The sequence below is a fragment of the Ursus arctos genome, unplaced genomic scaffold (genome assembly GCF_023065955.2).
Source record: "Ursus arctos isolate Adak ecotype North America unplaced genomic scaffold, UrsArc2.0 scaffold_24, whole genome shotgun sequence".
NCBI classification, from domain to species: Eukaryota; Metazoa; Chordata; class Mammalia; order Carnivora; family Ursidae; genus Ursus; species Ursus arctos.
Genome location: NW_026622919.1, coordinates 14,026,688 through 14,042,458, shown reverse-complemented (window position 1 = coordinate 14,042,458; position 15,771 = coordinate 14,026,688). Strand labels below are relative to the sequence as shown.

Genomic DNA, 15,771 nt, shown 5'->3' with positions numbered 1-15,771 from the left:
AAATCACTAGTCTAGGACTCAAAGAGATGTAGTTCTAGTCTCAATTCTTGTCATTCTCCCACCAGGAAAGGTATTTAAATATGCTCTGATATTATGGATTAAACAGACTGAGGGGCGCCTGGGTGGCTCAGTAGGTTAAGATCTGCCTTCAGCTCAGGTCAGGATCCCAGGCCCTGGGATCAAGTCCCACACTGGGCTCCCTGCTCAGTGGGGAGTCTGCTTCTCCCTCTGTCCCTCCCCCCACTCATGCTCTTGCATGCGCTCGCTCACTCTCAAATAAATAAAACCTTTAAAAAAAGATTGAAAAATGTTTTTAGGAAATGCAGTGAAACACTTGACAAGTAGTTAAAGAAAAATGTTTCAAAGTTCTGTAAGTGATGGAGTAATACTGGAAGAACTCTAGAGATTAAAAAAGGAAGTGAGGGAGGTCTCCATATAAACAAGATTTGTCAACACACCTAACAAGCTCACCTAACAAGTCCTCTATGCTTTCTGATGCATTATTTTAAGGAAAATCCAAATTTTTGTTTTGTTTTGCCAAGTATTAAGAACACACGTGTAAGCAGATCCCAGCTACTCTGGGGTTCCACTATGCAATACAGAGCAGAAAAAGCATTTCACTGCCACATCGCTTTTAGTCTGCCCAAACCCTGGCAGTAATGAAGTTAAGAAATAAACAAAAGACTGACTACTTATTTGACTATATATATAATTACAGCATTTAGATTCCATCAACAGATAATTAACAAGTTTTCCCGAGAAGCATTCAAATTTAGTTAGGAGCAAATTGTAAGCATTCCACGGGAACTATCGAGCCCTAAGTATGATGTACACGTGATCAATTCTGAAATTCCAAACTAAAGAAACCATCCATTTATAGGTAAAAAGGCCACAGAATAAAAAGAAGCCTACAGGTGAAAACCAGTAATGGGACTTGGTGGAAACACAAATTTAATTCAGGCTGGATTTAGATTAGGGATAGAAGAATTATCACAATGGTCCTTAGGACATGTCAGTACAGAAGTTATAATGTTTCTGCTACATCTACATAAAGTAAATTTTCACAAACCTGTAAAAAAAAAAAACCTACATTTGAATGTATGTAGCATAAACATTACAGCTTCTATATTGAAACATTTTAAAGACCACTTATGATATATACATATGTATATACACGCCTCCATACTTACATGCACACATAGACACTACTTTAACAAGGTTAAAAAGCATAGCAATGGGAGCAAAGGAAAACAGCATTCAGTTTAGAATATACATCATTAAAATCTCCAGATGGTTCCTAACAATGTAAAGCAGAGGGAATAACACATACTGAAGGAGAGAGACGGAAAGCATGCAGGGCCCGGGGGCCCACCCCTGCCCATGGAGGGTTGCAGCTAGTTTTCAGAGGAAGTCTCGCTGGGCTGGATAATCCAGTAGGGAGCTCTCAATCACTCAGTGGTGGCAGTACTGCGCCAACCTCATCACAAACATATCTATGAGGCTATCCTCTGTATTGCAAAAATTAGGGAATGTTACACTAGAAAATAAGTATCACCAGAGGAAACTTATCTTAAGCTTATGAATATAACCATATGTCATTTACTCATAAGCAAGTCTTTACCTGGCAACCCCTCCATAGTCAAGGCCTTCTTCTCCACGAAATTTTATCATTAATCGCTTCCACAGATCTTTTGGTCTCATTTTCATGACCTGCCGATAGGATTCCTGAAAAAAGATGTTAACATACTATTGTTACTAGGTGCTTTAAACTTGTTATTTAAATTCTCCCTTGCATTCTACCTATAAAACATACATTTACTGAAATGGGATGAAATCTGTTCAACAATCAAATCAATGGATAAACTCCAAGCGTTTGAAACCTCATGGAACTTATAAAAACAAGATGGATATAGCTTAATACTACTGAAATTAATTCATCTGATAAATACTAATAGCCTAAGTACAGAACTCCATATTCAAGTTCTATGAACCCAGCACACTCACATTAACAGAATCTGACAAAAATACTAAATATTTAAAAGTTAGTTGACCTAATTCTAGGTCATAGGCACCAACAGAAAGTAAAGATGAGAAAAAGAAAGTTCAAAAGAACATAAGTAATCATTTATGTGATCTTCATTAAACCGGCATCTTCATATTATTTTAAAATACAAACGACTGACTTACAAACAAGGTCAGAATTGTCCCGAGAGAAAAAAGTTCATCCTTTAGGAAAAAGGTTATCAAATCCCCAAATATCTTTTACCCACAAATCCTCTAATGAGTGGGAAACCCCTGCCTTGGACCTCTGCCACGTATTATGGAAGAACTTTGAAGGTGATAGTAGGGCTATAAAGTCCAAAGATACAAGAATATACTAGAAAGGGAGATTTTCAATAAATTAAGGAAGTAGTCCAAAAAGAATTAAACAAAATGATTTTTTGACTTAAGAGTCACTCATCTTTTGGAAGAATTAGAAAGTAAGGGATGGGTAGTATTTGCTGTCTTTTTAAAACTCATTAACAGGACAGGGGCACCTGGCTGGTGATGAAGCATGTGACTCTTGATCTTGGGGTTATAAGGTCAAGCCCCACCACGGCCGCAGAGTTTACTTTAATATATATATATTACACACACACATACATATATATAAATTTATTAACAAGTAAGTACTTGCAATGCAGAGAGCAAGCTGAACCAACTGGAATGTTTCACACTCTTCATCCCATTTAAATGTTTATCTTCTAGATTAAATCTCTGATATTATTGCCTTTATTCCCCACAATTAAAAAAGAAATTAATGAAAACTGTCCCATTCTAGCGAGAGAGGAATTCCAGAAAGTATTCTTAGAAAACAGTGAAACACTGAAATTTAATGTTTTTCTATTTTAAGACTTGTAAATTTACCTCAAAAATCTCTTCCCTGGAAACTTCAATGCGGCAATGACCAGCTTGAGGCTGCTGTTGGGAAAGTTCCTGCCGCAAAATTTTTAGTTTCTGAACCAGGTCTCGCTTGTACCGCGGGACTGTCAGACACTCCGCGTCGTCGGGGCATAACGACACCACCTGCTGTTGCTGCTGGTCTTTCAACTGGTTCTGCCGACTGAAAGTAAACAGAAATGCTAGTATTTTAAGTACAAGAGATTGCAATTATACATTTAAAAGAGCATCATACTAGAAAGCAAGTCTACCTGTATAATTTTCAGTCCTTGTGATATTCTTGGCTTGACATTTTTGATGACGATAAACTACCTCCAGTTTATTTCTCAGAATCCACACAAATTTATAGAACAGAACAACAGAGTTTTATCCATGCAGCTTTATTTAGCTGCTGAGAATAAATTTCTCAAATACCATCCTCCATTTTTTTCTGCATAGTTGACCATCACCCATTTTAAAATTCAGGCATATGCCAAACCCTGTGCCTGTTATCTCGAGTCTGTCTCTCTGGAAGAGACACTTTGAGCTGGCAGTTTGGCAGGAGCCCCTTTCCTATACGTGCTAAGTCTAGACCACAAGAATTTGGAAGATCACGTGTGAGTTACTGGCACAGAGAAATGAACACATTACAAACATGTCTAAATGCCTTATAAAATGACTACTTTTCTTTTTACGGTGGAAAATATACAACACATAAAACTTACCATTGTAACCTTTTTCTAATATATAGTCAGTGGTATTAAGTACATTCATATTGTGCTAAAGAGACTTCTAAGTGTGCACATATATGGTTTACCACAAACACACGAAAATAATCTCCCAAGTACAACAGAAATATAATACTTTTAAAAGGGCACATTGCCTGCAGATATTTTTATTCTCCCGGCAAAAATACTGTAAGTTACAACTAAGAATTTTTTTTAAGAACCTGATGATATAATGAGCTACATAATTCCAATAAACTACCAGGAAATAAAAAATCCAATAATTCACTATTCACTATTGATACCCAAGCAGACACTGAATCATTTTGGAGTTTAATTTTACACACAACAGACAGGAGCACAACTTCCTAACCTAAAGGTAAAGGGCAGTGGTAGCTAAGATAAACAAAACTTTAAGGTGTCTAATAAATCGCCCCAAACTTATCTTACACACAGTGATTCTTATGTAGCAGGCCAAATTTTATTCCTGAAACAGGTAACTTCCCAGAGAAAATACAGCTTTCATGAAAATCACAAATCACTATTTACTACTATCACAAACATTAAAGATGTTTCCTATATACACATATAAACAAAATCAAAACAGATTATTATATTAAAGATATTCCACGTGCTGTGATGAGCACTGGGTGTTACACGTAACTAATCAATCATTGAACACTACATCAAATACTAATGATGCATTTACTATACAGTGGCTAACTGAACATAATAAAAATAAATGAATGAATAAATATACTCTCTAAACAGCTCTATTAATCCTATGCCAAAACAAATAAACAAAAACAAAACGAACTTGTGTATATCTCATACCACACACAAACACTGAATTTCAAAATCGATCAGAGACCTCAATGTAAAACTGAAAGCCATAAAACTTCTGAAACACAGAAGAAAATTTTCATGACCTGTATTAGGCTAAGATTTCTTAAATGTGATACCAAAAGCACAATCCATAAAAGAACAAATGGAAAAACTGAACTTCATCCACATTTCCAAAGATACTGTTAAGAAAATGAAAAGACAAGTTATGGACTAGGAGAAACTCTTTCCAAAGCATACAACTGAATGCTAAAAACTCAAAAATTAAATAAAGGAACAACTCAATTTTTTTAAAAAGGAGGCAAAATATTTCACCAAATCAGACACACAGATGGTAAATAAGCACATGAAAAGATGCACAACGTCATTAGTCAGTAGAGAAACGCAAATGAAAACTACAATGAGATACCACTACACACCGACTAGAGGGTCTGAATTTAGTAGGCTCAACCATACCAATGTTAGCAAGCACGTGGAGCGACCACAACTCTCACGCTGCTTCGGGGAACATCAAATGATACAAACACTTCGAAAAACAACCTGACAGTTTTTTTTAAAAGTTAAACATAAATCTATCATATGATGTAGCCATTCTACTCCTAAGTGCTCGTTTATCTAAGAGAAGTGAGAGCATATGTCCATATAAAAGCTTATACATAAACGTCCGTAATAGTTTTATCTGTCATGACCAAAAACTGGGAATAATCCCAATGTCCATCAATAGGGGTAAATGGATACATGAACTGGTATATCCACATAATGGAACACCAACCAGCAAAGAAAATAAACGAACTATACACAAAAGAGACGAATCCCAAATAATTATGCCGAGTAATAGAAAACAAAAAAGACCACATACTGCAGGAATGCGTTTATCTAACACTCTAGAAAATGCCAACTAACATATAGTGACAGAAAGCAGATCAGTGGTTAGCCGAAGATGGGGTGTGTTTTGGACTGAGTTGTGTCCAGAAAGATGTGAAGTCCTAACCCTTGGTACCTGTGAATGTGACCTTATTTAGAAAGAGAGTCTTTGCAGATGTACTAAGAGAGGTCACACTGCATTAGGGTGGCCCTAAATGCAATAAACTGCTAGGTACCCTTATGAAAAGAGGTAAATCTGGATGCAGGCATACAAACAGGTGCAGAATAAGAAATAAACCTTGGCATTTGTCCCTGGTTCCTGACACAGAATTCCTAAAATCCTTGAAGTTTCCGGAGTAAGAGACATGATAGGAGTATCCTTTGTTCTAATATTTGTTCTTTGCCTCCAGTTTGACACAGAGCCCCTAAATCCCTTAGAATTTCCTGGGTATAGGAGCATTTTTTGTTTTAATGAGGTGACTCTTGGTGGGGCCCTAGATACCTTCAGGATGGGGCCTGGTTGCTAGAAAAACCAAAGCTTGATTAGAAGCCTGGAACTTCCAGCTCCATCCTCCCAACCTCTGAGGAGAGGGAGAGAGCTGGAGATTGAGCTAATAATTGATCATGCCTATGTATGACAACTCCACAAAAACCCTCAAATGACAACGTGCAGAGAGATTCTAGGCTGCTGAATACACGGAGGCACTGGGAGGGTGGAGCACCTGGAGAGGGCCTGAAGCTCTAGGCTCCCCCACCCCCACCCCCACCCCTTGCCCTATGCACCTCTTCCATTTGGCTTTATTATAAACGTAATAGCAAAGAAAGTATTGAGTTCTGTGAACCATTCTAGCAAATTACTGAACCCAAAGAGGGAATCATGGGAACTCCCCAATTTACAGCCAGTCAATACAAAGTACAGACGACCTGGTACTTGGGACTGGCTTCTGAAGTGGTGATGCTCTTGTGAGTCCCTAACCTGTGGGGTCTGATGCTAACCGCGGGTAGTGTCTGTCAGACCTGAATTCAATCGTTGCACACTCAGTTGGTATCCCGAGATCTGGAGAACTGGAAGCTTTGAGGGAGAAACCCACACATTTGGGGTCAGAAGATCTGTGTGCAGAAACAGATCACAGAAGGCCATGTGAAGACAAAGACAAAAACAAGATGGAGATGATGTGTCTATAAGCCAAGGGAGAGCCAGTTTTTCCGGCTACCATCAGAAGCTAGGAGAGAGGCCTGGCCCAGATTCTCCTTCAGAGCTTGCAGAGGGAACCGACTCTGCTGACAACCTGATGCTAAACTTCTAGCCTCCAGAACCATGAAAGAATGCATTTCTGTTGTTTTAGACCACGCTGTGTGTGACACTCTGTTACGGCAGCCCTAGGAAATCATACAGGGGGAAGCCCTACAGGAGCAGGACTTGGCAAAGCAGCGCAAGGAAATCTGGGGGGATGACGGGTATGTTCACTCTCTACATTGTGGTGTTGGTTTCACAGGTGTTAGAATATGTCAAAACTTCAACTGGACACTTTAAATATGCAGTTTATTGGATGTCACTTACACTTCAATGAAGGTGATTAAAAAAAAAAAACCACCACCTCTGGGACGGGTTCAGCTATCCTGGAGCTGTTTCTGATGCACTCACAGAAGAAATAAACACAACTACCCTGTAAAGCATCCTGTCTCCTCAAGTGCGCTACGAGGCACCTGTGGTACACACCCCTTCCCTAACGCTCCAGGACAGGTTCCTGCTAGCACAGTGGGATTAAAATACTCACGTATCAGAATAAAACAGGTCATACTCTTACATAAAATGTCATCCAACAAAACTAATTTATAATTGAAGACAGCAGACATTGTATCACATTACAAAAAGCATCTTCAGTCTTTTCTTTGTTCAGGCTTGCATTTTAACATGTACTGTTTCAAAAACTTACTTTAAAACTAAATGCAAGTTAGCAGAGAGCCGAGGATCTGTAAACTGTGTTGTTCTGTTGTTATGGTCAACGAAATAAACTCTGCCTGTTGCAGTATTACGGATCTCCCATCCAGGAGGCAATGGACCAAGCTCTTCACAATTGATGTTGCTAAGATCCCTGCAAAAACAAATATAAAATAAAAAATACCTCATTGCTGAGCCTGCTGGGCCAGGCAAGTGTAAATGACACAGAACAATTCCATGAAGTCTGAGAAAATGTATTGTTTCAGAAACCTGAGATGTTCAGCTAGAATCCTTAATTCCCAATGGTTTAACAAACTTGCATATTCAAAACCCAATTCATAAATGGCTCAGGAACTTATCACATAGCCTACATTTTTAGTAAGTTCATTCCTGGGCTTTAATGTAATACAGATTTTAAATTAATTAAAAGCAATCACAACATTTGCCAACATAAACTGTGCTTCAATACTTGTCTGACAAAATGTCAATGACATAAGGAATGAAATGTTTTCTACAATTTCCCTTCAATTATTACTTTCATTATTACACCATAAAATTTGTGTAAATAAATGTTCACTCCATATTCATCTTAAACTCTCCAACAAAGCAACACTGGAAATGTTATTGAATTTAGAAACCCTGAAAATAATCACAGTACGTATTTTAAAGGAAAACTGTTCCACTTTGAATTTTGAAAGTATAAAGCTTGTGAATGAAGAACCTTTTTAAGACACCTAAGGAAGAATTCTCTAAAGCTTACTGCTACAGTAAAAAAAAAAAAAAAAAAAAAGCAGTAAGACTTTTAATGGATCAAAGACCACTGTTATTGTATTACACATTCTTAAAATACTATCATATATAAACAAAGATTTACAGAACCTTAAAGAATAAAATAAAAACATGTCTAATGTAAACTTAAACTGTAACAATAATTATAATGATTAATCTCATGTTTTCAAAGTTAAACTAGAAATCATGTTTTAAAAGTTAAACTAGAAAAAGATTTTCCTGAAATAACCTCTTCTTGGTCATGGTGAAGCATAATAATGGACACATCTAAGCACCCACAGATTTGTTGAAACAATGATTTGACTTCTGCTTATAGGTGCTTCAAGACACTCTGTTACAGAAAAACTAAAGCTTAGAAAATACACTGCTAGTCTCAAAAGAAGAGAGAGAAAAAGTTCCAAGAATCCTCCTCAAATTAAACAAAAACAAAAAACCCATGGCTGGAGCTGGTACTGACGGCAGGCAGGCAGGCAGGCAGAGGGGTAGGGCTGCCAGAGAGTAGTTGTTAACTGGGAAACTCAGCCCCAGGCCAGCAGCAAGTTTGGAAAAGGAAATCTGGAACTTCCCCACTAAGCTGAGAACTCAAAGGGAAGATGAAATGATTCCAGGAAAACTTCCTAAATTCCCACTTTAGGTCCACAGAACTCCAACCAGTTAAGATCAAACAAACTCACAAAGATCACCACACACTCCAGAAAGAAAAGTCATGATGACTGAGAGTGAGTGGAAACAATAAAACACAGAATTAGATCCCCAAATACTGTCAGAGATCACACAGAACGGCTAGGATATGCAACGTTTCAAAAAAGAAGGAAGGGAAATAATTACAAGGACAAACTATCAATGAGAGATTAAGAATGAACAGATGGATTTTTTAAATGGAATTTTTAGAAATGAAAAGTGATTACTGAAATCAAAGATGAATAATTCTTTTGACATAACGCAGAATTTGGTTTTATTCATTTTATTTAGAATTTTATAAATCTAGTCATATGTGGGAGAGCTCTGAAGAATGGGTTAAAAGAACAGAAAACTGGGGGGCGCCTGGGTGGCACAGCGGTTGAGCGTCTGCCTTCGGCTCAGGGCGTGATCCCAGCGTTGTGGGATCGAGCCCCACGTCAGGCTCCTCCGCTGTGAGCCTGCTTCTTCCTCTCCCATTCCCCCTGCTTGTGTTCCCTCTCTCGCTGGCTGTCTCTATCTCTAATAAATAAATAAAAAATCTTAAAAAAAAAAGAACAGAAAACTGGAAGCAATCTTTATGTCCAATTAGGAAATGATAAAAGAAAAATGGTATGTTATATAGCCATAAAAATACACATCTGTACCACAAGACCACATAGTCAGGGTGAAATATAATGAATAACAAGGCTTATCACTGTTCTAAAGAGAAATGCAAAAGATGGCAAAATGGGACTTCTCAAACAAATCTAAGTTTACTGGATATCTTATAAAATTAAAGTGTCTGAGTTACACTATTTTATAAATGTCTTTAAACAGTGATGATATTTTAATATAATCTAAATATTCATGATTTGCTTTGACAAAAGACCCTCCAAACAAAAGGCATCTTTACTTAAAGGATCCTCCAAAACAAAAGATATGATACACATTTTTACAGTAACAATTTGGAACATAGAGACTAAAAAAAATAATCCAGAGCACTATTTTAAAATCATTATTTAATACTCAACATAAAATATTCTTAAAACTTTATAGAAACCCTTTAATCACAAATGAAAAACTGACCTGTTTCCTTAGGAATAAGAGAAACATGACCAACAGTGGTGCCAAAACCTCCCTCAATTTCAACTTCTGATGCCAGTTTATATACTATTCTTTCAACAAATACCTCAAGATCAACTTTCCCACTATTGTAAATCATTTAGTTCAAAACTATTTTTTTTCTATACATTTCCTGCCAATGATTTTCAATTATTTTATAGAAAAGCTCATTACTGACCTACAATTTGATAAACACTTCTTTTCCTAATTTATTAACAAAACTCTTGTTTCTAAAAGTTAGGCCCTTAGTTTTTGGTTTTTTTAGTGAGCTTATTATTAATAAGCTTTTTATTAAAACCAAAATTTCCTCCCCATTACTTTTTAAACAGTTTATATTATCAAGAAGCAGACATGGCAACCTTGATACAATAATGAATGACTGCACATTCCTCGGTTGCCACCCTCAAAAGATTCTAATTAAGCTGTATCACAAAGTAAAACATTACATTATAATAGCTTCATTAATAAATATCAGTTGTCCCTTGAATAATACAAGTTTAAAGTGTGAGGGTCCACTTACATGCATATTTTTTACAGAACAGTACTTAAGTATAAATGTGTCTTCCCTTCCTTAGGATTTCCTTAATGTTTTTTCTATAGCTTACTTTATTGTTAAGAATACATATGTGATACATGTAACATACAAAATGTGTGTTAATCAACTGTTTATGTTATCAGTAAGGCTTACGGTCAACAGCGGGCTATTAGCAAAGTTTTGGGGGAGTCAAAAGTTACACAGATTTTCAACTGTGCGGGTGGTCGGTGCCCCTAACCCCTGCATTGTTCAAGGGTCAACTGTAAATACAGAGTATCAAAGCAATCCAAGATCAGCCAGTCACATCTGGTTCTGATTCAAACGCAAGGTCTTGACAAGCAGAGCTCCGACTATAAGCTTTAGTCAGAAAAAGATCTCTTCACCTCCATGGTCTTTTTTTTGGAGGAGAAGAATGGTGCACTTAGAATATAAAATATTTTTTGTCTCACAAAGGTATATATGCAGCTTACCAAGTTGATTAAGAATTTAAAATTCAACCTTTTTTGTAGCTTCAACTGAACTACTTATTTTGCATCTGTTCAATAACTCAAAAGAGCTAAACCAGTGTTTGAAAAACTTATTATTTGATATTAAAATGTATCAAAAATTATGTTTAATTACTAAAGTGATTTTTTGTGTCATTCCATCTTCTTCAACTTAAAAGTTAGCTGACATTTGGGTTAGTAAATGCATTCAGTAAGGCCTACAGTTTAAATGTACAAGTTCTGGTATTTAAAAGCAATTTAATTCATGAGACACCACAACCAAGTAAGGTTTATTCCAAGGGTGCAAGACTGGTTCAGTATTTGAAAATTGATCAATATAATGTCATTGTAATGGAATAAAAGAGAAAAATCACATGATAGTACCAGCTGGTGCAAAAAAAATGACAAATGTCCTAAATAAAATTTAATTAGGTTATTTCTTTTTTTTTTTTTTTAAGATTTTATTTATTTATTTGACAGAGATAGAGACAGCCAGCAAGAGAGGGAACACAAGCAGGAGGAGTGGGAGAGGAAGAAGCAGGCTCCCAGCGGAGGAGCCTGATGTGGGGCTCAATCCCACAACGCCGGGATCACGCCCTGAGCCGAAGGCAGACGCTTAACCGCTGTGCCACCCAGGCGCCCCAGGTTATTTCTTTTTTATATTAAAATGAAACTTTATTAAAGAAGACATAAAAGAACATTGAATACTCTCATATTAGGTTAAAATAAATCTTTTTTTAAAAAAAAGCCTATCCAAAAATTAAAATATCACTTTATTACCCATAAAAAAGGGGGGGGAAGGGATGTATGTAAGGTTTTTTGTTCTTCTTCAGGTCAATCAATTTTCAAATTCCTAAAAGAACCATGTTTTTACCCTGATTTTTTTTTTTTCTTAAGGGTGAGAGGGTAGAAGGACTGGGGGCTGCTTGGGGGCAGGGCACTGGGGTGAGACTACAGAGAAACAGAAAGGCCTTTCTACTAAACGTCAACTGAAATGACTGTCACAAAAAGCCTAACTTTTACATAAACCACTGTAAGCTGAAGATTAAATAATCAAAGAAATCCTAGGTAAAACAGATATCCAGCGGCGTGAAGAGTATTCGGATATGTTCTTACCTAGGCACTCTTGGATCATGCCATGTGCTCACACCAGTCTGAGTATGTAAGAAATACACCTGACCTTGTTGTGTTGTCCTTTGTTCTGTAAAATTAAGAAACACTAATAATAAAAACATATTCAGAATGTCCAAATCAAAGACAGCTATAGACACTAGGATGATATTACATCAATAGTTAAATTCTCCAAATTACCAATCTATTGTATTACCAAAAAATACTTTATAAATCATTCTTTTTCAACTCAATACATCTTCTCCTGGAAACAATCTTATAAACGGTGATGAGGGTCAGAGGCCAGCTATCTGAAAGCCATTTACAGTATGGCTCAAATACTAAACATGTTGCTATGGAAAACAGAAAACAAGATTGTCACAGTACCAATATTTCAACAAATGAACATGAAGAAATGACTTTTATTTGTCTTACAGTGGAGCCTGAGGGGGAGCAAAAGAAAGCTCAGAGGAAGAGGCTAACCAACTGTGGGAGATTCTGCGAAAACTTGCAAAAACTTTCAAAAGGTCTGCAGGCTGGTAATGCTTGTTTATTATGCCTAACTTTATATTAAAACTTAAGTTTTCTTCTTGAGAGAAGTGTTTTCTCTTGACTACCATAAGCTCAAACAAAGGCAAAAAAGATGGAATATGTCATTTTAAAAGGGGACTCACTCTATAGTCAAAAATAGACAAAGACACAAAAATAAGCAAGTTAGAAAGAGGAGGACCAGAGAACAAGCATGCAGTCTGGGGAGAAAAAGGTCAAAAGCAAGAGAGTAAGGAAGCCAGGGCAAAAGGGAAAGAATCTGCTTAAAAGTTTCTTCAATGGTGGTTTTTAGCATTAATTGTGTTTTTAAGCAACAGAACCACTTGTCTTTAAACAAAATCAAATGAAAAATTCCAACATATAAAACAACTATTGTTAATATTTATTAGTATAAATTTGTTTATTAACCTATAATAAAGTCAATTTAAACTTTAAGTTTCTTAAAATTATAAACATAAAAATGTTTTAAATTGGTGACAGGTGACAGCTGAAATAATTTCAGCTTTCGTACCCACTTTACCCCTAGGTTTTGGTTGTACAAAATCTGTTTTTAATCCAAATCACACAAATATTGTAAAAATATAACCACCCCAAACTGCTTGCCTTATAATCTCAATTAAAGAGAAATGACAAAAAATACTTTATTCTAAGGTCTGAACATTAATAACAGGCAAAGTTTACTAAGTGCTTTCTGTCTTGGAAACTGTGTCAGGCACTTCACATGAAACCATCACTTGAAAGCATCATTAATTTCACCATTTTATGGAAGATAAAATTGAGGCTCAGAGAAATTAAATAATGTCCCCAGTGTCACACAACTCATGTGTGGCGAAGCCAGGATGTAAACCCAGGTCTCTCTCCCTCCCAAGCCATGCTCTCATCACTGCGCTACTTAGGCTAACCTGTGCAACATAGCACAGTTGATGGATAAATTTTTTAATTAAAGAGTTAAAAATATATTTAAAAAGTAAAGCTAGAATCATGCATTTGCAGAACAGTTGAAAACATATTGTAGAGGAAAAATAAAACTCAAGTTAGATCAGGCGATTCCCAATGTTGGTCATTAGGTGTCACCATCAGCCCAGATACGGTTTATCTACAGGCTGTTGGGAGGGCAGGGCTATAATTGCTTAGGGTAACCTTGGGCAGGAAAGGAGAAGACAGCTGAGTTCAAAGTATCTGCAAGAGTATTCACAAGTTGTGATTAATTTAGAAAGTTCTGTATCCAACTAGAAGATTCAAGTCATCTTCTACATGAAATTCTGCAATTTAGGTAATTATAGAAGATTATAATCATTTTATACAAACATAGAAGTGACTAAATCATTTACAACAATAATCCACATCGTGCAGATAATCCAAAATTATAGACAATACAAAGATATAAATATCTTTAAAAGCATATTTCTGATGGCATTTCTAAATATGTAGGTCTAGAAAATTACATTGCAGATATGACTTCAGATGACCATTATCAGTAACAATACCATCTTACCTTTACAGAGTGCCTATTTGCAACGAAGCTCACATTGTTACATATGCTCTTCACAACACCTCTGAGACAAGGAGAGGCATCATTCATCTCATTTCATTATAAAAGAGCAAAAGGGCTGAGGTTAAATGACTAGCCCAAGTCAAACTGCTGGTTAGGTAGTCCTCTACCACTTCAAAGACTTCAGATTGGGGGATTTTACACATTTATTTTCATGTAGAATCCCTAAACCCAGATTACTAACTTCTTTAAAGCTGATTTTCTGGCTTTCTTAGCAAGCTGAAATCAGTAAGCCACACTTTATTTTTCCTCTGCTAGTCATACCATAGCCTTCCGGTAGATCTGGAGGAGTATGTAAATGTGTCCTGCTCATGTAATTTCTATGTCGCTGTGACCGGACTCTCCTCTCGGCCAGTCTGGGGTCTGAAGACTGTCCACATGTTGCACCATTTGTTCCACTAATTGGAGTGTTCTCATCAACAAAGCAGCTAAGAGGTCTGCCGGGACTTGAATATTCAGATGCTGGTCTATTGAAAAGTAACCAGGGAAAAAAAGTTACTCAACTATCAAAGGTAGAGTCCTCTAGACAATGTATGTACTGAAGGATCACAAGAAAATGGAATGATCAATACAAATATAATGATTTCAAGAACTCTGAATAAAAGCAAGCTTGACACCTCTCATCACCAAACAAACTCATGTGATAGGCAGATTGTCAATTATGTATTCAAGTCATTTTATACTGATTTTAATTACATTTTATATGAAATCCACATATATTTGTCGATGTGAGCACTAGTTCACAAAGCACTTGACTTAGCCTCAGCCTACCTCTCGGACCTAACTTCCCACCTTTCTCCCATTCAGCCTCTGCCACGCTGACATTCCTCCTGTTCTCTGAACTTGCCAAGACTGTTTTACCTTTAGGGCTGGGAAGGAGTTCTTTCTCCCACCCAGAATGCTTTTTTTCTCCTACTCTCCCTAGGCCAGGCTCCTTTTTGTCATTCAAATCATAGTTTAAGCTTAAACATCTGAGAGGTCCTTCCTGACCTTCAATTCTAAGGCAGTCACCCAGGCATTTGATAAGTACATCACCTTACTTTCTCAGCATAGCAATTATTTAATTTTTTTTTTATCTGCATCCTTGTTTGTTTTCCCTTACTAGAATATTTATTGAGAGAACAAAGTCCACCTAGTTTGTTTCCCACTATATATATCCCCTGCACCTAGAATAGTGCTTGGCATATATATAAGAGTAGCTCAATAAATATTTATTGAATGAATAAAGAAGATGGTGTGACTCTTCAAAGAACTTCTGCTATACTGGTAGGTCATCCAAAACATAAGAGGATAATCAAGAGTTAATTTTTAAACTAACATTTACAACCACAATCAACTTTATATATGTGGAAATTAAAGTCAGTTTCATCAGTTAAATGAGTTAGAAGGAAACGGGACTTTGCCAAAGCACTGACACAAATACACATTTATTTACACTCAGATACAATAAAAATGGGTTGACTTCAATAAAATCCTTGGCAGTTTAATACCAGAAATGCAACTCTCAAACACGCATTTTTTAAAATGGCAACATGAGCTAAGCTTTTATGTGAGAATTTTAATATAAGAGGGAAAACTATGACTTAATGAGTTAAGCAATTAATCCCCAATAAATAAAAGGAGGTATAGCTTAGAGAAGCATTTCATGTTGTGTGTCTGGTGCCAGCCCTGCTCAG

General features: G+C 36.5%; 1 protein-coding gene across 2 annotated transcripts in view; it reads right to left on the bottom strand.

Moving 5' to 3' along the window:
• Positions 1 to 15,771, bottom strand: part of SMURF2 (SMAD specific E3 ubiquitin protein ligase 2) — a 121,289-nt gene that overhangs the window by 15,024 nt on the left and 90,494 nt on the right. For both annotated transcript variants that reach the window (XM_057318053.1, XM_026512456.4), the window contains exons 8-12: positions 14,360 to 14,562; positions 12,001 to 12,085; positions 7,289 to 7,447; positions 2,908 to 3,103; positions 1,622 to 1,725 (exon numbers count right to left, since the gene is read on the bottom strand). In XM_057318053.1, coding sequence (XP_057174036.1) covers positions 1,622 to 1,725; positions 2,908 to 3,103; positions 7,289 to 7,447; positions 12,001 to 12,085; positions 14,360 to 14,562 — 747 coding nt within the window. The remainder of the gene's footprint in view (positions 1 to 1,621; positions 1,726 to 2,907; positions 3,104 to 7,288; positions 7,448 to 12,000; positions 12,086 to 14,359; positions 14,563 to 15,771) is intronic.